We start from the raw sequence: 26,581 nt of genomic DNA, 5'->3' as shown, positions 1-26,581 counted from the left end.
AAAGATTACATTAAATAACAAAACATTCCTATTAATTTCTAGGTAAGAAAAAAAACCTGTCATCTGCAGCAAATATATTTTAGTACAAACATGGACACACTCTGCTCAGCAGGCTTCCTTTCCCCTATAAAAACATTTCAGGAAACAATGATGAAATCTGCTATGCATGCTGTAATGTACTGGGAAAACAGCTGAGAAAGGAACTAAAGTAATACACATCAAGGATGACAGAATGGCAGTGAAATACCCCTCAGCATATGTAACAGTAAAGCCAAAAACACTCGACATATCAAGAAATACATAAGAGCCTTCGTGAAACCAAAATGATTCTCAGTACCAAAGTAAAGGACACATAATCCAAACAACTCCTAGAAAACAATTAACAAAAAAAATCCAACTGCAAATACAAGGTCAGATTTCAGATGTATTAAATACTGGTCCAGCCAGTAACTGAGACAACAGTAATTCGCAATCTCATTGCTAAAATTAGACCTTCTCTGGAGATATTCATGACCCACCTGGATGCAAATGTGTTCAGCCTGCTGTAGGGGGCCTGCTTTGCCCCCCTTGTTGGACTTAATCATCTCTGGAGGTCCCTGCCAGCCCCTATAATACTGTGATTCTGACCAATTAAAAATGCTTCTGACAACCTCAATGTACCAGGATACATCTGATGATATGAGCAGCAGTAAAGATTCAGGACCAACTTTATGAATAGTACTGTGTGACATCCAAAAGAAACATTACTTTGTTCCCTTTCTTCCTCCACCATTATCACTCCTATAGGAGATAAAAACACCTAGAAGCAGAGTGATACCACCAAAAAAAAAAGGTTGAGAATATTTTAGAAGATTGAAGTTTTACAACAGTGCTTTAAAATGGCTGTGTTAACAGTGATTACTACAGTGAAACATGTCACGCTCACAGCATAGGCCTGTATGCTTAATTGGGGTAACCTGAAATAAACTATATGCATACTGATGAAAAAATGCAACAACTTAGTGAAAAGATTTTGTATCTGGAGGAAAGAAATGTTTTTATTCAAATTTCTGAAGAACCTTCCACTCTAGTCAGAGATATGTAGAGAAAAGGCAACCAGAGAGGGTTGCCCTAAAGCCTTTGTTTCCTTTTGAATTTTCTTACTCAGTTTTCTGTACATATTTTTCTGCTTTACAAGAAAATCCTTTAAGATGTAAAGCAATTACTGTAACATGTCAAAATACACATCTGTCAGGTTACAAAGAGTAAGCTAACAAGACCCCAGGAAAGACAGATCTGCAGAAGTCTCTGTAATCTGAACCCCATCCAGGCAATTGCAATACCACTGCTGTCATATTACAAATTAAATGAGATAGAACTTCAAGCAAACAAGACCCTGGCATCAACAGGCTACAGTTTAAGAAGACTGGACTGATGAGGACATGGCAAAGGCAGCAGTCAAGAAATTTTACCAATTCACTGGCCAGGCCCTACAAGGAGAGACATGACCAAACTGGTCTTAATGGAAGATAATGCCCTGCAAAATCAATTACAATTCTGGTTTCCTTTGTCTGCAAAGATGCTCTGGGATTTGAAGAAGTCATGGACTGCATTGGCTCTCTGCTAACAGTTCCAAAGAACTCATGAGTTTGGAGGAATAAACACGTTTTAACTTGCCAAACAGAGGACCTTGCTTCTGTCTTCTACAGACAGATAAAAAGCCATACATACAACCAGTTATGTAGAGACGGTAAACTTCTGCTAACCGTAAGACAGTAGGCTTCGACCAGAGATATGCACTCACCACTATGGCACACTAGCATGAGGCAAAGCCCTTCACAATGCCCCTGCACCTTTGCATCTAAAATGCAGCAAGAGGCAAATCGAGCACGTGCTATAAATGTTGGATGCTTTTCCTCCTTCAGCTTCCAGCAACCACAACAGAAAGAACAGCAAAGAGATGGGAAACAATACCTCAAAGCAAATGCATGTTTTATCTTCTTTTCCCTTCTTTCTTTCATTGGGGAAAAACAGATAGAAACATTCAAAGTCTAAATGTTCAGACTAGCTTCTTGTTATTTTTCCTTGTCCATATGAGAAGGTTAAGCACAGTCACCGAACTTCGAATTCCATCCTTAGTCACGAAGAACCCTCTGGCACAGCTCCCAGACTCGTAAAAAATGACCATTTCAGTCCCTAAAGCATGGAGCCTGATCCATTAAAGCAAAACAAGTTCTACTGACAGCTGGTTTTCTTAGCATATTCACGTCCGTGTATTTATCAGAGAAAAGCCCTCCAGGACAACAGTGTTTATTACGGGATTATTTCTGTGAATCCAGGGAACAAAGAATCCACTGAGCAGCAGTGTTTCTACCCTCATTTCTTTTTTCTTAAAACGTGAACCAAGATAAACCCACTTTCATTTATTTATTTATTAACACGGACTACCCATGAAAATAAAAGACACTAAAACTTGTTTTTTATCATTAAAAAGATATGACTTCTGATCCACATTAATGTGTAGTATGCTGACAAACATTTTAATATTGAAATTAACTGCTCAGACTCTTTCCCATTTCCTGGATTCAGATTCTGGTCACTTTTAGCAAACAGAAAGCAAAGAGACAACAGATTTTCAATCACAAATTTCCTATCCGTAGGGATACCTAGTCTTCCATCACTGAGAAAGATAATTTGAGCAAGCAAGGGGTCTTATGAGTGAGAGACTTTTTGAATAATGTATAAAAATATAGCAGAGACATAAAAGGTAATTAGTCCAACAGTTCCTCATCGTGCAGAAGAGTGTACACAATAGTGCATGCAAAGCCTCAGAATACCTCTGTGGCTAACCTAGAAGGAGAAAGAGGTCAAGTGGATCAGCACATGGGGAGCTTTGGGTACCAACACCACTCAGCTCTGAACCTTTCTCCAAAGCAGAGCAGCTGGAAGATGGAGGTGAGGAGCATCCTGTGAGCACCTCTGCTCCCGGGGGACCAGCTAAGCACACATGGATGCTGACAAGCACCTCTCAAGCTGGGTGGCCAGTCTGTGAGGTTTACCAGCACACCATTTTCTCCAAAAGCATGCAGAAACTTGTTATTATGATACTACCGGAGTAGTATCATTATTTATTTATTTTTTTCTTTTTTTGGCTTTCTGGTTGTATTTATATATACTATACATACATATACGTGCACATATAAATATATAAACCACAATGTATAATCAGTATCCCATGCATCAAGCTGACTGAATCTACTTTTTAAAATCATTAAAAGCAACTGCTATTAGCTCTGTCTGTCTACTGTCTATGAGCTGGTTTTGTAGGCCTTTTGTTGGCTAGTTTTTTAATTGTAAGACCTGGACTTAACACTCTTTGCAATGAAGTCAATGGAATACAAATATCGACACCTGAACAAGCAGCAATACGTCTGCACTGCATTTTTATCTCCTGCTAAAAGACAACCCTTTTCAAATCTAGCATCTCAGCTCCAAACCATAAAAAATGGGCATTTCTCTGATTTCACAAATCTCTTTGAGAGTCTATGACAACAAGCTATCAGTCTTACTAGTACCATGTTTACCATTCACCTAAAAATAGATCAAATGTGCTTTACAATAACACTTCAAAACAAAAACACTGTATTCATATTGCTAGGGCTCAAATTTGCTGACAAGATCTGTGGTTAAGTGTCATTTTTAGAAAATGCAATGTAGGAACACATATTTATATGGTAGAGCACAAAAGCAATGAAAACCCTTGGGAAAGCTGGAGATAACTCGCATTACGCAGACAGTTTACTCCTATTTCTCTCCAAAGCTGAGGCATTTTTATCTGCGAATGTTTTCTTATACATCAAGACAATGCTATTCCTGTTTGCTTGTTCTTCCTAAGGTGAACAGAGTTAGTATTAACAAAATAATTGTGGGAATTTGGTATTTTTCCTGTTTTATTTAATACTTGGGAAGGTTATGCGGGGAACTGTCAACTACTAATTATTCTACCTCAAAATCTGATGCATAAAAAAAATACACTAGTAATTTGCTTACATGGTGCTTGTAGATGCAATTATTGTTAGCAGCGGGAAAGAACTTTTATAAGCAGAACACAATTCAAATGTAAAATGCCATGGCCTCAAGTCATTAAAACTAATCCTCAGGGCCCTTTGAGGCTTTTTGTACTTTTGGCAAAAAGTATAAAGAAGTACACATCGTTGCTTCAGTTCCCAAACATTGGAAAGTTAAATATCTGGACTGTCAGCCTCTGCTAAACAGAATAGAGATTGATTTGGGAAAGAACAAAAGACAAATGTATCTTTGTTATTATAGCTCAACTGTACTAACACTGAAAACATACCTATGCATTTTTTCACAGGAGAAGGTTTAGATTAGACATAAGGAAAAACTTCTTTTTCTCTTAGAGTGGTCAGGCACTGGAATGGCTGCCCAGGAAAGTGGTGGAGTTGCTGTCCCTGGCAGCGTTCAAGAGGCACCTGGATGAGGAGCTACGAGATATGGTTTAGTATCTTGTGGTAGCAATGCTAATGGGAGGACGGTTGGACTGGATGATCTTGTAGGTCCTTTCCAACCTTGTGATTCTATGATTCTGAGATAAAAAGTAGCTAGTATAATACAGGAAAGTGCAGCAGCTCACAATCAAGCAAATCAACTTGCACTGGAAGTAAGAGACATTATGCCATGAAATAGTAAAAGCTGATTACATTAACACTGCATTCAGTTACTTTGAAAAGTAACATAGTGAACTCAAATCTAAGTAAGCAATCTCATTCCCTCTCAACTATTAGGTAATTATAGATTACCAGTATCTAGACTTCATGATGAATATTTTTAAACAAGGACAGACTGAAACAGAGCCATGCTTTCTGGGTGAAGTATCTCCAAGTTTGATACACAGATAACATGACAAGGTGTGGCTTGGAACACTGGTGCGATTTTAAAATGACTTTGTAAGATATAAATCATAAAGCAATAAATACATCAAACATATCAGGTATATACTAAAACCATCCAAATATCATTCTGTTATACTGCTGTACACAGAACATTTAAAATCAGATGTTCTTTAGAGCACTGAAAGAAAATGCAATATTTTATGGAAAACAAAGTGTACTTTCGTCTCGTTACACTGCTTTGCTACTGTCTTTCTAACAACACTACTGGAAAATGGAAAAAAATCAGCAATACATTAATTAGCACAAAGGTCATTTACATATATATACCTGAGTGGCCTAAGATACATTTTATAGTCAACACGTGACCAGAGCTGAAAATACAACATCAACTAGTGATAGCCCATCTGCCATTAACAGCAGCTAAGAAAAGAATCCTTTGAAACACTGATGGATAACTACATGTTTAACTACAATTAAGCTCTCAACTGTTGATAAAAGGTAGTAAATAGACAAAACCATGAAAATTGAAAAGTTGCTAAACATATTGTTCACACATTCGTATATTAACATGCGTGCATGTAATCTACATTTTCTTAAATAAACAAAAAATTGGGAAGTCTTCTGTTTTTATCTAAATCAAATCTTGAATTTGCTTTTTTAGATGGCACCCACCATCATATCCAGACCAATGCCCTGCTGAGTGAAACCTCAGCTTCTCTACCAGGAAGTGCTATCACCAGTTCAAAGGAAAGTCACCACAGTACTGACCAGAAAAACAAAGTATTACTGATATTGTGTTAGATTTCCTTGACTGGTAACCACTTGAAATGTCTAGTGCAGTGACTTTTTTTTTAACAGACATTGCACTGAAATAGGAGGAGCACTAAAGGCATTCTTAATTCCAGAAAATGAAGAGCAATTTAATGAAAATGGACTGACTTCCTTCCACGTTAGGAGTTTTTCAGCAAAGGTGTTAGTCAATGGCACTGTCCAACAATCTTAAAATTAAATATTCAGATATTCTTCTGGAAAAAAAGTAATCTTGTAAAGATGCAAATTCATAAAACACAGTTTAAAAAACCTGTGACGTCCTACAACTCTTTAACCAAAGGAGTTACATATATTCAGAGAACTTATCCATACATGTATTTGTGTATATCTATCTATCTATATATATATACACACATATATATGCATCATCCCTCAGTGAAAAAATAATTAAATATTACTCCTCAAAAAAGATATCAGTGTGTTGTACCATAGGAGACACTCAAAATATAGTGCAATAGGAAAATTCCGCATTATACCCTTCATGGATTAATATGGTAATACATGTGGCCAATGATGCCATTTCTTCATCCGCATGTGATCACAGATATAAAACAAGCAAGACGATGGTCAGTCATTTCTCCACCACACATACACTTGCAGTAAACAAATGACTTGAAACAGTTTAAAGCAATATGATCTTCTCACCTACCCAACATTTCTCAGAAAAGATATGAACAGTTCAAAGATGAATTAAAAAACCACTCCAGAACAAACGGTGTCACTTACTGTTCAATGCGTGGAGACAGATACAGCTTAGGAAAAACCTGAGTAGCTTCTGCGTCCTCAAAACTAACAGAGAGAAGTGCAACATCTTCTCCAGGATCTTCATTCACATCCTGTACATAAAAATAAGAAAAGACAAAAGAAAGACAACAAAATGAATACTTGTGAACTTATAGATAACAAGTCAGTCAAGAACCAATTTAAGAGATGCTTTAATGGGGAATCAAAAGTGTGACTGCTGAAAAACAGGTGGAAAATTTCTTACTGTATTTACTTGAGAGATATCCTGTAGTGCTTAATTCCAAGTATCAAAATAAAATTACTTATTAGTTAGCAAGTATACAGTAACGTAGCTCTTCTTCAGATGGCAGAAAAACATATTTAAGTAAATGTGCAGATTTCACTGTTAAGAATTCTCAGTTCAGTATTAAGATCAGACACAAATGCCAAGGAATCTTATGTTGCAGTAGCGTAGAATTATGACCACAGACTTCATATTTGTTATATTTCAGAGAAGCACATGGTACGTGATTTCTGCTGTACTCAACTCCTTTACTTTGAATAATTTCTTTTTGCAGTTAGAAATCTGTGTCTAGAAGTCACTGTCCTTGAGCTTACCACAAAATGAATCCCTGCATTACTTTCAGAAGGCTGCATGCATAATAAAGAGTATTGTAAAAACATATGCATATATAAAAATCCATGCTAAGTATTAGGACAGTCAGTATAAATGCATTCACAGTTAAGGATCCCTTTGCATCAGAACAATCAGGTACAATTTTGAGATCAAATAGAACACATTTTGTTTCTGGATAAGACCGGATATCTCTGCAACTCATGAATTACATACAGCCCAGATAGCTGAATATCTGCTGAATACAACTGCGTTTGAGCTCCCAACATTGTGTTAGGGCTGTGAATTAGCAGTACCAGCACCTCCACCTAGCACAAGTAATACGGTGCCACTTGCTGCAAACAAACAGAAGTCCCTTAACATGTTTGCGCATATGTACATAGCAACTTGCCAAGATGCATTTGTTTTTATCCGTTTTGGAAAACTATGAGAGGAAACAGATAACCCAGCAGATCTGCACTCAGCGCAGGATCAACATGGTGCAGCGTGCCCTGGTGTGGTCTGTCGTACACGCAGCTGGGAGGAAGGAACATGCAAACCACTTAAGACATTGTTCGAAGATCCTGCCCAATCTGGGAGGAAAAAGGCAACTGCTGAGTGGTTTCAGGAAGACAATCTCGTGCCATGTGAAGCTTTGGCAGGACTGGAACTGTTAACGTCCAGAGAGACTTGCTGCATGTTACCTACTACGTGCAGAACACAACATGCCAAGAAACTTAGTGATAAGCTGCAGGGAAGAGTGGGTCTTAAAAAAAACAACAACAACAAAACACCCTAATTGTCTTGCATGAAAAATGAGACAGAACTGGCAGTATTTTCATAAATTCTGCCATGGTGTACTGCTCAATTTTAACAGCTAAAATAAAATGTACTCCTAGGAATGCCTCTACAGGCATTCATTTCATTCTACAGTGCCTGGTTACAGGCACAGTTGGGCTGGGAATGAAACACTGCCTTAAGCTGCTGCTGCAGGATAACCCTCCGTTATCAGTATTAAGGATGAGAATAAACCACTTTCATTATGGGGTACCACCAGGGTTTCACTGCTGTAGCCAAGTATGGCATCAATTCAATTTTTACAATTAATGTGCTAACTGTTGATAAAAAAGAAGTATTAATATAAACAGTTATGCTGATTATTAAAGATATACTGTAAGAGGCATTCTTCAAGAGGTGATAAGTATATATAATACATTCCCATGTACGTAGATAGCTTTCTCAAGACCACATTCTCTTTTTTGTAATTCCTGTCAAATTACTTATTTGTAGAGAGGAGAATCTACGTGCTTTTCACAAGCAGTTTAGATGAAACTAAATCTACCTAATGCTTAATTTGGTGCACAAATATTTCGCTATCATGCATACAACCAGTTTCTAGAATATCACTTGGTTTATTACTGATCAAAGAAAAGCAAAACAAGGAAAAAAAAATTAGTGAACATCACTACAACATCCATTACCCCTTACGGTATTATTACAATGTATTCCTGCACTCACTAATACCTACTTTAATATGAAAACTCATAGCAGAAAAGTAAACAAAACCATAAATAAATGTAGCATCTAGACATGTTGAGATGCAAAAAGCTGATGTGTGCATGAAGAGCAATAAACTGAGACATAATATTTTTCATTCACAAAACTAATACACAACTACTGTTGCCAGCACATCACCACATTGTATTCATATAGCTACTGTCCAATGCAAGTCTGAATAAAGCAATTAGCATTCATCTCTAACTCTTTTTGAGCAGATTTATATTTTTTTGCCTTCAAATCTGCTAAGTTAAAATTGTAGCTAAACAACAACAACAAAAAACAGCCAGCATTCCCATAGGTTTTAAAAAGACACAATGCAGTAACACTGAGTTGCTCAACCTGGTTGCTCAGATGGCCAGAGATTTATGGTGAAGTCCCTTTGTATTTGCATGATAGTGATTATTTCTTTCAGACTGTGTTCCTTTTATTTATGCAAGGATCTGCTTGGTAGAACTGCATTTATCCTTAGAATGTCTGTTACAACTGTCATTTATAAAACCAAATAAAAAACACATGTCCAACAGATAAACTGTAGAGAGACTTTTAAATGAACAGAGCTTTTTGATGTTGTCTGTGCCAGTCACAGCTTAACTCCTTCAGTGATATCCCTTCTGGTCGTTTCTACAAACTTGTTAATCACCAGGTGAAAAGATGCATGTCTGTAGAAGTAGGGAATGACATTTTCCCAGCACAGGGGCTGATATCCTTCCCTTGCATCAAAGAGTCCAAAGGCAAAGACTGTTTACACACCACTTATCAAATTCTCACTGGCAATATCTTGTCTTCCCTTTTCCCATTTCAGCATGTCTATTTCTCTCAAAAACAAACAGGCAACTTTTAAATAAATCAGCAAAACAAAATCACCTCTGTTTCTTTTTTTACCTTTCAGTTAGCATCAAGAGTAAGAATAACATTCAGTTGCTTCTCCAAGACTACTCTCTTTTAGAACACAAAAGGGGCTGCTGAACTCCAGTCACAAGGCATTTTTAAAATCAAAACAGTCAAGTTGATGTTCATAATTTGTGTTTTACCCACCCCGCTTACTGCGGAAGGATTTTATTAAAGCAAGTAATTCTGTTTACAAAAACTAAGAATGGCAATTTCACATAAAAATTAGCATCCAACGCTAAAACTGCCATGGTAGAGTGCCGGTTCATACTCACAGAACGTTTTCTACCTAAGACTTTATGTAAGGTATTATTAAACTGATCTTGCACAGAATGGAGGATACATTCTGGGCCACAGGAATTTTGAGGTTTGAAAATTGAATGTTTCAAAAAAGAAAAAAAAAAACAACACATCTGAGAGCATTAGCTAAGCATATGATAACACACACATAGATTTTCCATAACAGTCTTATGATTGCTAATAAAAATCTCTAGCACATGATAATATAAAAGATCCAACAGCAGTTTTCATGGTGTCTTTCTGTCATCCTGTTATGGTCTCTATGTCAAAAAATAACCTTTTTCTCATTACAGAAAACAAATCAGACATGAAAAAATATGAACAAAACAAACATTAAAAACAATTAATTTTCTATCTCAAGAACTGTGTTTTCCTATCTTTCTAAAATACCTGCATAGCTGATTTTTGTAGCTAGAAGTTCCACAGTGCCCTGGAACTGTAAATATACATAGTAAAGAAAGAAAACAACACACTTCCAACTCATGCTTTAGTTCAGTTTGGGTTTTGTTTTGTTTTTTGCTTTCTTTGTGTGTGTGTCAGGGGGGGAGGGGGGGGGGGGGTAGAGAGAGAGGGGAGGAAAGGTTTTTGTTTTCTACAGTGCAAGCATAAATAGAAAACTCATGATATTTCATTCAAATTTAGTCCTTGTCTACTTAGCCAGTGCAGATGAAATGCTCATTAAACACATACTTGAGGAAAAGGCTTCAGGCACTGTAAGTCTCAAGACTTAAATATCCTATTTTTAATTGTATCAGCGCTGTCTAAACAACTATTTGTTAGATGTCATTCATACCAAGATAAATTCATGTCCAAAAGCACACAGCAATGTTTACAGTTGCTCTGTTTGCAGAACGCTTCATATTTTCAGAAAGTTAGCATGATTTGTGTATGAAAATCATCAAAAACCCTTTAAGCATATCATCTAAAGGTCATTGTTTTCTTGTATCCTACCTACTGTAATTGAAAACTGGGAATTTACTGGAACTGACAATTTATTATGAGTCAGATGGTTGATAGCCAGTCCAACCAAAACATCTGCTCCACACAGTCACAACTGCTATAACCCATTTCCTCTTGTGCCTGGAGTCTAACCAAGTTGTACATTAGAGCTTAAAGATGCAGATTCTGGAAAATAAGTTATTACCTTTTTAAGTTATCAAGAAAAAACAATCTCCTTGCTTCCTTTTATTACAATATTCTTTCAAGAAGAGGTATTTTTATTACTGGCATGGAACAAACTGGGCAGTGCCAGGACTTGCTCTTTGGTTCAAGTGGAACACTTGAGAGGTGGAGGCTATAAGATGGGGGGACAAAAGCATGCAGTGGGCTAAGGTACACAAGTCAGGTTAACTCTAAAGAAAGAACAAGGGAAAGAAACATCAAATTTGGTGGGAGGGATGGGAAAAGCAGTATGGGAAGAGTACTGGTGTGCTTCACAAATGACAAGCGATTCTGGATCTCAGGATTGGTGGAAAACAAATTGAGGGTGCAAGGCTTCTTCTAAGGATACTAAATTTGGACCTTAAACAATTGGTCTGGGATTAGAACTGAGGTAATGAAAAGCACATGAACTGTCTAACCTACCACATGATCCTCCAGATCAAGAGGGGCCACAAATGGCTGATGTTGCAGAAGCCACTGGGGCAGACAAGCTAGCTAACATCCAAACAGTATGGGATAGGCCAAATCTGCTTCAGAGGTCCCTAACTCATCACTCCAAACTCTTCCTGGAGGTTTCTGGCCTTTCGTATCTGACAAATGCTGAATGACTTGTCTTTGTGGTATGATTCTGAGGGGATGGAATTCCTTGAAATAACAAAAGCACAGGATACATTTTCAACCTGTGAGATGTAATGAAGGAGCAGGGGAAAGGTGGAACAGAGAGGTAGAATACAACTGAGAACATAGAGGCAAGAGTAGTTGCTGATGGTAATATCTATGGCCAGCTTATGACAAGCTGAAGTATTAGCACAAACGTTCTCAGCCTTACCACATTAATCAGCTCCACAGAGTGTGCAATTCATATACCAGGATTTTTTCTGGAGAAGAAGGTTCCCAGAGAAGAAATGCAGGAGAATAACAATCAGGATGGTAATTTACCTCAGGACTGAACGTGATATTTTGTGATACATACCTGTTTCAGGATCGTGCTGACTAACTACTGAGAAAGGAACAAAAGAATTTGTTTTTGAAACTGAAATATGAATTGTATCAGAGTATAATACGTACTGACGTTTGCTTTATCAGTACCAATGGGCTACTTGCATGATACTGGTAAGCAATATTTGGCTGTTTTCTTCCAAATGACTGCATGCAATTATATGAAAAACAGCCATCACAGCACAAGCAACTCTTGAAGTGTAGGAACTTCACTACCCAGCTTTGATACAAGTAGTTACATGTTCTCCAAACCTTCTTCTATATTTAATGTTTGCTTGTTTTTAAAATAACAAAACATGCTAGGGGAATGTAGGCTAAGGAATGTGAAGTAGCAAATGAGCATAAGAAATCTGCTTCACTCTAGGGAGAATATGTAATTATACCAGGAAATTCTTTCTACTATCTTCCAGGAAATCCACCAGGTCTGATCAAGGATTGCTTATTCTTTAAATAGGATCCTGAATGAAAACAAAGGCAGTCACCTTGCATGCACTGCCCACAGTACTGAAATGTTCTAAAAACAGTCCTTTTCCCAGGGTACGACAACAAAACTCTTGCCTAACTCAGTCAGGGCAAAGGAATGGTTTAAGCTGAGAGTGATTCCTATTATAAAAGAAACTCGAAAATCATAGTCTGGGAAGTACTTTGAAGAATCTGAAGGGAGAATTTTGAGACGGAATACCGGACTTTTTCATTAAAATAAAATTAAATGATTATGTATCTTTCGAGCGCTGGGCAAAACATTTAATTACACCATTGGGCATCAACAACAATATGTTAATAGTTTTTTTTCCTAAAAGTGTGAGTAACATCCCAAGTATTTGGTTTATTTATTTATTTATTTGTGTTTTAATTTGTTTTTTTTCTCATCTGCTTTCAGACTTTTATATAGAAATGCATAGTACTTCTCTAAGACAAGAACTGAGAAGTGTTTTGCCCAGACAATTTTCTTTTATTACAGTTATGGCAATTTACCACTACTCAATACAAGTTGCTGCCAGAGTACAGTACAGAATGCTGTTAGGAAAAGCTTAGAAAAAAGCAAAAGGTTAAAAAGAAAGAAAAACATTCTTGTGCATGAAAATACATGAGAGTATTCACAACTTTCAAGACTCATGCCATTTAGGTGAATAAAAGTTAATTTATTCTGACAACATGAAAAGTTGTGGTGACACTTTCAGCACAGCAATACTGTTTGCTTTGGTCTGAAAAAGAGTCTCAGAAAACAAGGCAGACTCCTTTAAAGGTAAAAAATCATTTTGTTAAGTGTTTAATTCAAAACTAGAATAAATATCCCAAGTGCGGACTAGTCTAGAATTAACATTGGGGTATCTCTTCTGATGTATCAATAAAACTGACTTCAAGTGAGCAAAAATGTTTCTAGATACTAATTATGTGTAGCAGACACACAAAGTAGAGGATCATTCACACACATTGACTGAACTGTATTTAACTTAATTTTAATGACACCAGAATAGCGGATACTTGATTTTAAATAAGAGACTGATAAGTTGGATGCTAATGAACTTAAAGTTCAGTTCATTCACTAAAACTTAAATACAAGCACACTAGCTCTACCAGGCTCTACTATTAAATATCGCATTTGTATTAAAGTAAGATTAAAATCGCAATGCTTCCATACCTAGGAATGTCCACACAATGAAACAGAATAAAAATGACACAGAACAAGGAGAAACACTATTAGGAATCTAGGTTGCTGGATTTTCTTTTCATAACATCATTTCATAACATTCATAAATCCTACTTTTGTTTCCTACAACTTCAATCTATTCAGTACTTCAGAGGGGCTTAATCTTTTAATTTTTGTTTTGTTTGCTTCTAATTTACAAGCACACTGAATAGTTTTTTATTTACAATACAGTTTTACCATTAAAAATAAATGTTAACCTGGAAGATTACTCTATTACTCCAGTGAAGTTCTGTAGGCAGAATACAGGTTAAAACGCCACCATTAATTTTCCTAAGACCTGAAGCAAAGCAATGATATGTCTCTGCCATTATCAGCTAAACCAGAGAATCACAAAATCACCAAGGTTGGAAAAGACCTCCAAAATCATCTAGTCCATCCATCCAGCTACCACCAATAGTTCCCTGTTAAATCAAAATCACATCCCTTAGTATAACAATTATAGTTTTCTCAAACACCTACAGCAATGGTTACTCCGCCACCTCCCTGGGCAACCCATTCCAGCATCTGACCACTCTTTTAGAGAAAAAAAATCTAATATCCAATTTGAACCTATCCTGGCACAACTTGAGACAATTCCCTCCGTCCTATCCCCATCTTGTCACAACCTCCTTTCAGGTATTTGTAGAAAGCAGTAAGGATTTCTCTGAGGTACGTCTTCTCCAGACTGAACAATCCCAGTTCCCTCAGCTGCTCCATAAGATTTGTGCTCCAGACCCTTCACAGTTTCACTGCCCTTCTCTGGACACACTCCAGACCCTTGATGTCTTTCCTGTACTAAGAGACTCAAAACTGAACACAGTACTATGATGATAGCTGAGTACAGGGCAGCAATCACCTTCCTGTGTCTGCTAGTTGGACTATTTTGGATACGAGTCAGGACACCATTGGCCTTCCTGGCCACCTGGGCACACTGCTGGCTCATGTTCAGCCAAGCACTAACCAATGTGGGTGACACCCACTTTTACCAAGCCCATGTTGTCTTGTCAAAAATTTTTTTCACTTAATAAAAAAGCACGACAAAAACTCTTCTCCAAAAGGAAGATGTTCTTTCTTCTTCCACTAAACGTACCAATACCCTGCTCTGCTGACATCAGTGCTGCTACTGGCAAAATAAAGGACGGTGCAATCTGAGCAGCAGTGTGAGAATCTGTTTGAAACCACAAGACCGATAACGTAAATATTTCCTCATAAGCATGTATCTAAGATAAACGATTGTTTAAAATTTATTGTAAACAATGACCAACTTTTTTTTTTTAATTTAAAGTTATCTGTACAGAAAACATGCTCTGTGTGCTTTAAAAAGTCTTGTTCAGTTGGGAAGTCATGGGTAAAGAGCAAACAAAGCATAAATAGAATTAAAATTAATACTCGGACTAGTAACACCAGTATCCCAAACCAAGAATCATTCAAGGACAGCAAGGCAGCATGAGAGAGGAAAAGAAGATTTGCTTTGTTCATTTGGGTTTTGAATACCGGCACGTTTACCTTGGACAAAAGCTAATTTCAGTTGTATGCTTTACATTTGTTTATGTGTTTGTATTGTAGGGAGGAGGACTTTTTCTTTACTAGTTTAGATGTCCTCGATTTAAATTTCTCATCTGACACAATCGATATCACAGATTCAAAACTGATGTACTGATATAACTATTCTCAGGACTGTTAGGGTTCAGGCTCTGTCTGTACTGCCTTGCCATATGCCAAGGTGTTTCCTTGCTAATAACATACACTACAAGACATTTCTTTCACATGTCTCTCTGCATGTGAAACATGGAAGAACTACATCAGGAATAAAAAATGTAGATCTACACCCACCGTGTAGCACCCTCACATTCAAACACCACAAAACAAAACATTTTTACGTAATATAGTTAGGGCTAATTACTTGAAACAACAATATTTAAAAATAAAGCACATTTACAATATTTCTAAATGTAAGAAAAACATACTTCAAATGTTCTTAACAAGCGAGCAAAGAGACACAAAAACGCTCCCAATGAAACACTACTCACTCAGATGACTTATGTGGCAGGTCACTGCCGCATGGTTTGTTGCTTTACAAATCCCTCAAAGCCATCAGACTACTGATTTCTTGTGTCCCATTAGAAAACACGATCTGCTAATAAATGTCCACACACCCAACTGGAATATGAACAGACAGTTACTGCAGTTGGAAAGAAAATCATTTTCCTGTCAAGTCACCTGTCAAATCTTCAAGTTTACATTTTCTATACTATGGACATTCATATATATGGATATTCGTATTTTGATATGTAAATTGACAAAATAAACATTTATGGAACAGTACACAATTTCAATTAATTTAGAAAGAAACTGGCATCTCTGTAATCATGATGTGGTTGAAGGTCAGGCTAAGAGTATATATATTTTTAAATCAAACCAACTTTTTAATAAAAGCTTTTTCTTCATCTCCACATATTCTATATCCTCCTGGTTCAGTGACTATCACTCTGTAAAATCAGAAATACTATAGATTACATGGGTCACAACAGAAATGCCAGTGTAAAGCCATATTCTGAGACATGTCTTCAGTGAACCAGGAAGTATCAAGAAAGATTTCACAGATGAAAAAGTGAATAATCAAAGTGTAAAGTAAAAGCAAGCCAAGTTATGGTTGCTCAATGCTTTTTCACTGTTGCAGCTTTGTACTGCTGACCTGATTTAAAAATATTACATATTTTCTTTGAAAAGGAGATGCAAACAGAAGTATTAAGTTTTGTCAGTCATTGGTTCCTGATAATAACAGGAATGCTTTGTATTGAAGTCTACAGCACTTCTGATTAGAAAGCTATTTATTATGAATTCTTATTTCAAATGCACAATATTTCTATTTCTTTTCTAGAGAATTCTATTATCCCTTTGTCCGCACATTACTCTTACCCCTCTAGGATCTGAAAAGAGTGGGATCAGTGGGTGGTGATGCTTTTTCTGCTGTGTACAAAAGAATGCACATGTTGGAGCATCCTGTCTACATGAGCCCTATTTACATTCATTATTTCAGCAAACAACGTGCATAGTATAATTGAGTACACAAGTGCATAAATATAATGATGTCAAACAGTATCTTGTAAAAACTAGTAGTTTAAATATATATATATTTTGATAAGAAGAGAAACAGCTTTTATTCTTGCATTTTTGTGATGATAGATCCCGCTACAGGTAAAAATTGGGATGCTGGAATGAGTGATGATAGCTGTTAGCCAAAAAGTTACAACGTCATTTTTTCAAGGTTCACAACTATGCATGTATGTAAATCAGGTATATAACAGGTATTTTATGGACTGATGCCTTTGTAAACAACTGATACAGGATCACAACAATTTCATACAGTGAACCCTAACTTTCAGTGGGACACAGGTGCCAGTCAGCTAGTATAATACTAAGCTGCACAGCAGCGTTGACCAAGATCCCTTAGATGTGAAACAGCTGGACCCTCCTACCAGCTGGCTACAGATAGAAGATACTGACGCCAAGGGATGGGGCAAAACAGGAACACCAAAAAACACAGAATCTGCAAACATAAAATAGGCTCTGATAACAACAGTGATCTCATCCAGAGATTCCATCACCAGATCTTCTCCCCTGTCTGTTCCACCAGTGCATTCATCACCACCAACACAGGATAAAGAATTTGGAGTAGAACTACTTCCTTTTACAATACCTGGATCCATGCTTTAATGGTAAAGACTTCCAAAGCCATTAAATACTGACACTGTCCTTGAATTTGCAAAAATATTTATCATCACCTACTCAAAGATACAAGGGATAACTTTTTGGAAACCTAGTCCGGTGCTCTCAAGGCCTGAAAATACTTGCAGACACTCAACAACACAGCATTTCAGGATGTGCCAATCAAGAAAGCAGAACACCTTCTATTCTTGACCTCGTGTCCTTCACTAAGCAAGTTCAAGAGTATTCAATAGTTTGCTTCTCCTTTAGTAGTTCTAGAGAGAGAATTTAAGAAATTTAAGCAATTAATTGCATTAAGCAGAGTTTATGCAAGTTCAACGTTCAGACTTCAAAACTGATGACATTTGTTGGGCAATTTATTCACTGGGTTCCACACAGTTGTCGGAAACAGGGCAGATTGATAGATGTTTCTATTTTATTTCTCGCTTCATCATGAACATCAGCTCACCTCCAGGTTATCAGTTTCAAAAAAACACAGTCCTTAGCATAGTGGATGCAGACATAGAGCAGGACTCACTATGACACTTCCTTGAGGAAAAATATTACAGAGTTTTAAAAAAGGAGCTTAATAAAAGCACAGACTTGGAAACTCCTTTAAAAATAAAATCGAATGAGACATTACTTGAAAGGGAAAAAAGCAAGAAAAAAAAAAAGAAGCCAATACTTGAGATACCATGGTAAAAAGCAGATTAAGACCTGTGATGTTACATATCAGTAGGTAATCTATTATGTACGTTATCAAGCTGAAAGTCTGAAACAATTGAGCTTTTCCTGATAAAAAGCTGCTTAGAGAACAGTCGCTTTAACCAGTGAAAAAAAAAATAAAAATAAAAATAAAAATTAAAAAAAAAATAAAAATCGTTGTCAGTTGCATCTTAAGGGTCAAGGGAAAGAAGAAATTTAACTTGCATGCAGTCTGGGATTTCTCTACAACTGCCAACTTCAGGTCAGTTCTTCTAATTAATCTTTTCACCATCAGCAATTTGCTGTTTTAGATTTGCTTCTACTATTTTGATATCTCATGTAAAACGTAGAAACAATATGTCTACCATTTTTTCTTTTACTTCTAGGGACCAAATATGATGTTAGAAGCCTATCCTATCTTGTTATTCTCTGGACATCAAGAAGAGATTCAATCTGGTCCACTGTTTTCTTTCTGTATGCTGCAACATCATGTTAGTTGCGGGAGAAAACCAAGTTGCACAAACACATACTTGTCCAAACCCACACAACTGATAAAAAAATGAATTCCTTGTGAATATAAAAAAAACACTAGGGAATGATAAGGGCTGATGGTAATACTCCAAATTAGATATCACATCTTGTTTAATACAAAAAAAATTGTGAAACACTGCTTTAAGCATAAAACACTGTTTAGATCTTAGCAATGAGATAGCCGTTTAAAAGCCCATGCTAACGAAGACTGATTATGCTAAACAATACTACCAATACTGGCAATATGCTCTTGCTGTTTAAGTTTTAACAGAAGAATTTGATAAATGACATGGCGCACAATGAAACAGCCCCACATACGTAAACCAAGGAACAATTCTAACATAAGGTCCCATTTCGACAAATACCAGCGGATATGAAAACTTGCTGAGTAAAACTGCTTAAATAGGAACAAAAATAGACTGTGTTTATCAACAAAAAAAAAATAAAAAAAATTAGGAGCTATCCAAAGAGTTCATGAATACTTTCTGTGACATCACAATAAAAGAAACTGCTAGACATCGATACCAAAAGCCAACAATATCCTGTATTTCTTTTTTTTTGTTTTGTTGTAATAGCTATGTAGATAACTGACCTTCATTGATTGCTTCACAGTGCTGTAGACTAAGCAGGAATGGGATTAAGCTACACTAATTCTGCTGGCAAAGTGATAGCCATATGTTTCTGTTAAGTGCAGTTCATTATCAATGTAACAACTCCTGTTTAAGGAACAATTATAATATACCAGACTTCTTCAAAATAAATCTCTGTATTTTCATTTATACTTGTAAAATCAATGAAAAATAGTCATTTTCACACATTACTTCAAATTCCGTCATGAATTTATACCTAGTACTTATATCTCACCTTCTAAATCAGATAAATTTAACTGCTATTCTAGCAACACTGGAAAACATAAATCCAGGAAAACAAAAGTTAGACTCCTAAATCTAATCTTAATTCAGACTGGTTTAGTTTTATAATCTAATTACAGCTCCACTGAGCTGCATACACTGGAAATGGAGTCTTCATTTTAGTTCTCCTGAATACTTCTATCAAAGTCACAGATGGTTACTACAATAAAACCTACAGTGTTGTCCAGAGTAACTTGAATTAAATCAAGAAATATCAACTGCAACTCACAGTTTAGTGGCCCATGACTGATTGCATTCAAAGATTATATTTCAAGAGAAGATATGTCCATTTATTAATCATCATCATCTTTCTTTGTACAAATTCATTGTAAGCTCTCATTATACACCAGTGGCACCTGCTCAGGTTCTTTTAAAACTAACTAGCTTTAGTTATGAGCCAGCTACTGCAGTAACTGACTCAGATTCACCCAGAATTACTGCAAACATTTGACACTAGTTTGTCTGAAGGCTATACTGTGTCCGAATATATGTGTTAATGTTAAGTGGTTGTTAGTCTCTTTTTAATATATGTATAAAAGATCTACTTCTTTCCCACTGAACTATTCAATATCTACTTATATTTATCTATATTTCTCTCCAAAAATCTTTTATTTCGTTCATTGTGAGAGGAGATTAAGCCATGCTCCATTAATTAAGGACAGCATGTTCTCAAATTAAGAAGCATTCTCTACAGGTATTTTCATATCTATGAAAGCAGCTTCCAAGATGCCTTATATTAAAACTTTAATCCTTGCAAGATTACTATAATTATTAATTGCACTATATTACCTGGTACTGTGGCAACCACATGTTTGATGGTCTATGGTTAAAAGACAAGCAGTCCCTTTTATAAAGTCTTTACTATCTGGAAGGCAGATGTATAAAGATATCTGGAAAGTCCAGAGACAAGCATCTCCATTTTTTCCTTATGTTGGCTTCGCATTGAAATTAACTCCTCTTTGTTAGCACTCACAAGTTATCTTGGAACAAGAAAAGGAACTCACTGAAGACAGCACTTTCCCACATTCAGTTTCACTCTGGAACACACTGGTATCGGTGGTACAGTAACAACCCCAACATGCTACTATCAAACACAAATGAAAACTTTATCTGAGATAAGAGATGGTATTTGAGAAGGACTGCCTTAGGTTATTTAGCAGAATAGAATAGCAGAGAATTAAGATTTGCTGCTCAGATGACAGCTGCAATAGTTTTAGTTCAAGGCAATTACAAATAGTTGTGAATTTTATATCTTTTAAGACAAACCTATAGGTCAGAGAACTGAAAATAAAAGGAAGGTAGATTTCAGAACATCGAAAATATTCTACCAAGAAGGTCCAGGATATAGAAATGAACCAACAAGTAAAAATAAATAAATAAATAAAGGAGATTTCTCATTGTTGGTACAAGAATCCACATAACTTGAGTCTTATGGACAGCATCAGAACCAACAAGCTTGAGTAGAAGGCATGGTCCTAAGTCAGAATGCAGTGTTTTAAAGCTTCAGGTAAGTAATAAATTTTCACTGAAAACATTAGATACATGAAGCAGTCTGCTAGATCAAGGAGAATAAGAAGCTTGATTCCTTATACACTTTCTCAAGTGACAGTGTTCCACAAAACATCTCAATATACAGATTCCAGAAAAAAACTGACCATGTAACATATGAATGTTTCTGTAGGCTAATCCTTTCTGATACACTGTTAATGCAAACCACTGTCTGTGGGTACATATATGTTAGCAGGATGCACTCAAGCAAGTTCTTACTATTAACAACATCTACTGTAACAACACAAACCTGGGTTGTTTCCCTAACGTCATCCTGGATGGAGCCAGATCTGTAACCTATTACCTCAGCTTTGCTGCAGTCAGGATTTGGTACTAGAAAAAAATTAGAAAGTATATTGTTGACTATAAAGACATTTTACCTCTAAGATTTTAATCACTATACATAAAAAAATCCAGTATAATTTCTAAACAGTGGCCGATGAAGGAGGAATGGACTTGTCCTGTTCCTGACCACTAAGCCACTTTGTCAGAGTTTGTGTAATCCATAGATGGCTGGACAATAGCACAGTGCCATGTGAAGAAAAGTCCTGTTCAAAAAGCTTTTGCAAAAACCTCCAGAAGTTGCACAAGCTTTTGGCGAATGAGCTGTTATTTTAATACATTAAGCTTTAAATCAGTCTATCAGCTGATGGAATCCAAAGATTCCTTCTACTAAAATATCTTCACAGATGGCCTCTTCATAAACCACAAACTGCTTAGATTTTTCAGCATTGCTTAATTCTATTACAGTATTGTGTTCGATGTATAGCCAAGGACTTCAATTTTACTTTCTTTTTCAGTCTTGCAGAAAACAAAAAGTACTTTCTCCCATGCGTGCCCTTTTCCCCTTATATTAGTTGTGAAGAAAATCCACTTCTTTCTTATGCTCTTAATGACACACATTGGGCAATCGAATTTTTGACTTTCACTTTTTCTTGACTGCACTGAAGATAAACACACGTGACTGGCAACAGCAGCTACACAACCAAAGTAAGTACATTAAACAATTGATTTTTATTTGTAGTTTTTAAGTGGCAGTGCTATTCTTGGTATCTCTCCCCAAAAAGGCCTAATTATCTAACTCTGTATGCCTTTCAGATATGGTTAGTCAATGTAATAAAAGTTGTTTGAGAAAGGGGAGATCATAACTGACATCATCAGACAACATAATTATTTAATGCCTCACTTCCTTAGGAAACCAAGCTAAAATGAATGATAAATGAACAAACTCGAAATTCTGAAACACTGAAGGTAAACTCTTAGCATGAAAACTTACGAAGAATTCCATTGTGAAAATGTGTACAGTATATTGTCAGCAATACTCTAATGCTCCTAGCGGCTGTTATTTCCCATTGAAAAGCCATTCTTGAGAAGGAAAGATGAAAGCCTGCATGTTGTCATACAGGCAGATAGATGGCTGACTACCAGGGGTACATGAAGCAAGTTCCATGATAAGCTGTTTCAATGTTCAGAAAGCCTAAAAAGTGGAGATTTAAGACAGATGGTGAAATGAGTGTTGTTTGTGTAGTTCCTCAGAAAAAGTCATTCATTTAGTTTCTGAGATACAGTGAAAACAGTTTACAACAAAATGCTGTTTTGATATAAAGGAAGGTTAAAAACAGAACAGGAGGTAAGTCTGAACTGTTAGGGCTCAAAGTCTGAAAACACTGCAGTCATCATGTGGGGAGGAGGAGCAAAGCAAAATTCAGACCATGTCTTATTGTTTTTAATTGCTTTTAGAAATACAAGGGAGAGCTATTAGAGGAAGGAGAAATAAAAGATATAATAGACAAAGAGACTGCTAATTTTCATCACTCTATAATGCATTCTTGAATAAAGCAGGTGATGCCTTCTCTTATTCCATGATGAAGAAAACTGAGATGAATGCTACTGAAAACTATCTTCCACAGCTTATGACAGTTGGTGAACACCTACCCACTCAGAATATTCACTACCAGACCATGGTGAAATGCTTCACGTGAAATAATATTCAGAGTAAAAAACTTCTTTTTTTAAAAAATTTGAATAGAAGAGTTTCTGTGCAATGTCTGTTAATCTGAATAATGCAGTCCTCCCTTCAATCCTTAAAAAACATTTCATTTTCACTGTTTATGTGAAAAAATTACCTTTCCATAAATGTCTGTACTTCATCATCTGATAACTTGATTATACTAAAAACACTGGTGGACTAATTGGTTAGAACACAGAAGTGTGTTTCCTAGGAAGATCACCAAAACTGCACGAGATTAGATTTCGAGTTCAACCAGAGACGATACATTCTTGAATCCTCACGTAGAAATTCATTTCTAGGCATCAAGCATGAATTTTCTAAGAGATACACAGTAAGTGCGTAATTGTTTTTATATTTTCTTGAAATAAACATGCAAAAATGTGTTATCGAGACAATGAATGGAACCACAATGTACTTTTATGATGGCAGATAAGTGACAATACCTTGACTGCTAGAAAAGTCTCTGACAGATATTTTTTAGCATATTCTGTGATGCTCATGATCAGCTCTTTCAGATAAATAAAGGTTTATTCTTAGAGAAATAACACACATTCCCGCTGACCTAAACAATGTTCTTTAACCTTATGAAGTAATAATATCGTTAACACAAAGTCTAATGGAAAATCCTTTTTCATGGCTACAATTACTTAGGGAACTTAAGCAACTGAAAAAAAAGCACCCTGAACTTGAAAGAGATACGAGCACACAGTCTCAGTAACTAGAGCAGCTTTATGCAATGTAGATACATGGTGCTTGTTCACTATGTTGGACTTGAATATCTTTTTCTAAGCCTCTGACAGTTAGTGTATCTTCACATTAATTCCTACTTAATGAAGTTGGATCTAACTAAGGAAACTTTGAACATTACAACCCTTGCCTGCAGAACTGAGATAGAACATGATTCTAACAAAGAAGTTCAGTAGATACTTGCCTACCTTGACAAAATCCATTGCTAGCAGCTATTGCCAATAAAGTAAATTAAGCACTTCAATTTTACTTGTGTTATCAATGATTCCACTTCATATATTTTGCAACAGTGAAAAAACTTGCCTGCCAAAATATAGCATCAACTCCTTATTTATTTAAGCACAGAAACTCTGGTATCTTCCACATTTCTGCATTTGGGAACTTAATGATAATGTGGTCTGAGGCTACCCAGCTGTGAGAAAATTAAGTTACTCTCATTAATTAACAATAGACATTCACCAAGAAAGATGATAAACTTCTGCTCATCCCTAGAAACAATAAGGTAGGCATGAGTAAAACTGATCTAATTTGGGACCTACAGATTTGCTGTTTGAAAGATAACCCCTCATTTAAGTTCCCAATCTATAATCAGAAGACAAGTCTTATACAATGTGGATCTTTTACATGCAGACAGAAGTTCCCAAAGTGTTGCAAAGAATACTGAAGGTACAAACAAGGCAGCAAGAACTGTCCTAACCAATACTACTCCTGAAAAACAATATGCCTCATTTACTATGCTTTCCTTTCAAATGGATTCAGTAATCAAACCGCATATAAGGAAATTCTTGCTCTCATTGATGTAGTAGTCCCTTAGTAGGTGTCACTGCAGTTATAAGCTGCTGTCTTAAGAAGGGCAAGAAACACTGTAGCACACAAATCACACTGCTCCTGGTTCTATGCTGAAAAACTGGGCTGATGCACAAGTAATCATGACTTTTTGTGACCTTGCCGGAGCTGGTATTGAATCTACCAACCATCTACATGCTGGGACCTGGCAACTCAGCACAGACAGTACCATCACTTATATACCAAATAGCTGGTATCATAAGAACCTTTATAATTGTTTCTTTCTACGAGTGCTGGATCAGTCGTAAGGTAGCTAAGACAGAAAGAACTGAGGCCAGAGGAAGATTTGATTTGATCAAGCTGACACCACAACAGCTTAAGTTGCCATTTGCATCTAAAGGCCTGAATGCATACTCGCCCATATGGGCAAAAAAAAAGAAAAATTTTTAAGCCTCACCACTGGAAGTCTGCTTTGTTATAACGTAATGTGAATTTGATGCATGACATGGTTCAAGTAGATAGATGATAGTATAATTTCCCCAATCATCTGTTTCATTTTGACATATTAGACTGACGTTAAATCATTTAAGTAAAGCAATACAAAAGCATTTCCAGAGTGTCTATCAAACAAAATGTTTATAAGTTTAAATTCACACATACTTAAACTTGATGGTAGCAATTCAAAATATGCATAAAATGGCCTTGACAGTATTTTCAAGGTATCTCTGGACTAAAATCAAACAAGGTTTAAAAGAAGTCTTTCAAGTCTTTTCAGTGCGAAATGATTAAAAATACTCATTTCCTCCCTCCTTCCAACACTGCTGCATCAGAAGACATTACTTAAAAATTTAAAAGCATGTACTGAATGACAGCTCTTTAAATTGTGTAAAGTTCAACCATGATAAACAAATACTTAAATGGACAAAGACTAGCACACAGAACAGCCTGTACTCACCTATTAATAAGTAACATACTAAATTTAGGTCGACAGCCACAAGAAAAATTAGCAGATAAAGTAATTATCATATTTGATACTCCATGGCTTGAAACTGGTAAATACCAAAATCTATTTTGTTCTGATATTGTATGACTCTAGAAGAACTTTGTACCAATTCCCCAATTTCAAAATGTGGATATTAATACATCTTACTAAGGATAGAAGTTTTATCGGGTGTAAGCCAGTATTTTTCAGCTTTTAGATTTCAAGTCCTGCATCTCTGTAGAAGAGAGTATTAATATAATTCCTTTTAATTACTGCTTCACAAGCTAACTAACTAACTAAATAAACCCACAACAAAATTTCAAGTCGCAGAAACATTTCCACTATCAAAAAGCTTTCAATGATAGTAAAAAAAATATTTTGAAACGAAAAGAATAAAGTAGTAATTCCTCTGGTGAGTCAAATTTCAGCTTTTGTAGGAGTGATGCACCCTTGAAGGTAGGATTCATAATATTGATGCAGCAGTATTGAGAAAAACTGTAAACTACTAATGGTGAAAAAGACACCACTTCAAATGCTTTTATCTGTCTGAACCAGTTTTGCTGCCTTCGCACACCCTCTATTTTTGTATGTATTTATCCCTCTGAAACACAGAACAAGCACATAACACAAAGAAGCCTTTCTACGCAATGCCATATAATTAAAGTTCATACTTCAGATGGTTTGAAAATCTATGTTTACGAATATAGTTCTCTAATCATGTTCCTGTTGACTTCAATGAGCACAGAATACAGCTGTCCTAAAGACCTCAGCCAGCTCTTGACTAGTCAGAACTCCACAAAGTGAGCCATTAGAACAGTCTTTCTAGAAAGGCATCTGAAATACATGGTTTTAAGAAATTGCATGCAACTGGTTTCATAACAGGACTCATAATACTCTGTGCCTTGATTACTTTTCAGGACCAGAAACCTCTTGTTTTTTTTCTAACAAAAACACAGGGAATTGGATCTACTAGCCAATTCTTCACTATAACAAGA

General features: G+C 36.2%; 1 protein-coding gene across 1 annotated transcript in view; it reads right to left on the bottom strand.

Annotated features, from left to right (window-relative positions):
* BABAM2 (BRISC and BRCA1 A complex member 2) overlaps nt 1–26,581 on the bottom strand; it is a 155,587-nt gene that overhangs the window by 69,091 nt on the left and 59,915 nt on the right. The window contains exon 7 of the mRNA XM_072330985.1: nt 6,450–6,559. Coding sequence (XP_072187086.1) covers nt 6,450–6,559 — 110 coding nt within the window. The remainder of the gene's footprint in view (nt 1–6,449; nt 6,560–26,581) is intronic.

The sequence above is a fragment of the Excalfactoria chinensis genome, chromosome 3 (assembly GCF_039878825.1).
Source record: "Excalfactoria chinensis isolate bCotChi1 chromosome 3, bCotChi1.hap2, whole genome shotgun sequence".
NCBI lineage: Eukaryota > Metazoa > Chordata > Aves > Galliformes > Phasianidae > Excalfactoria > Excalfactoria chinensis.
The sequence above is the reverse complement of the archived record's forward strand: the minus strand, read 5'-3'. Positions and strand labels throughout refer to the sequence as shown.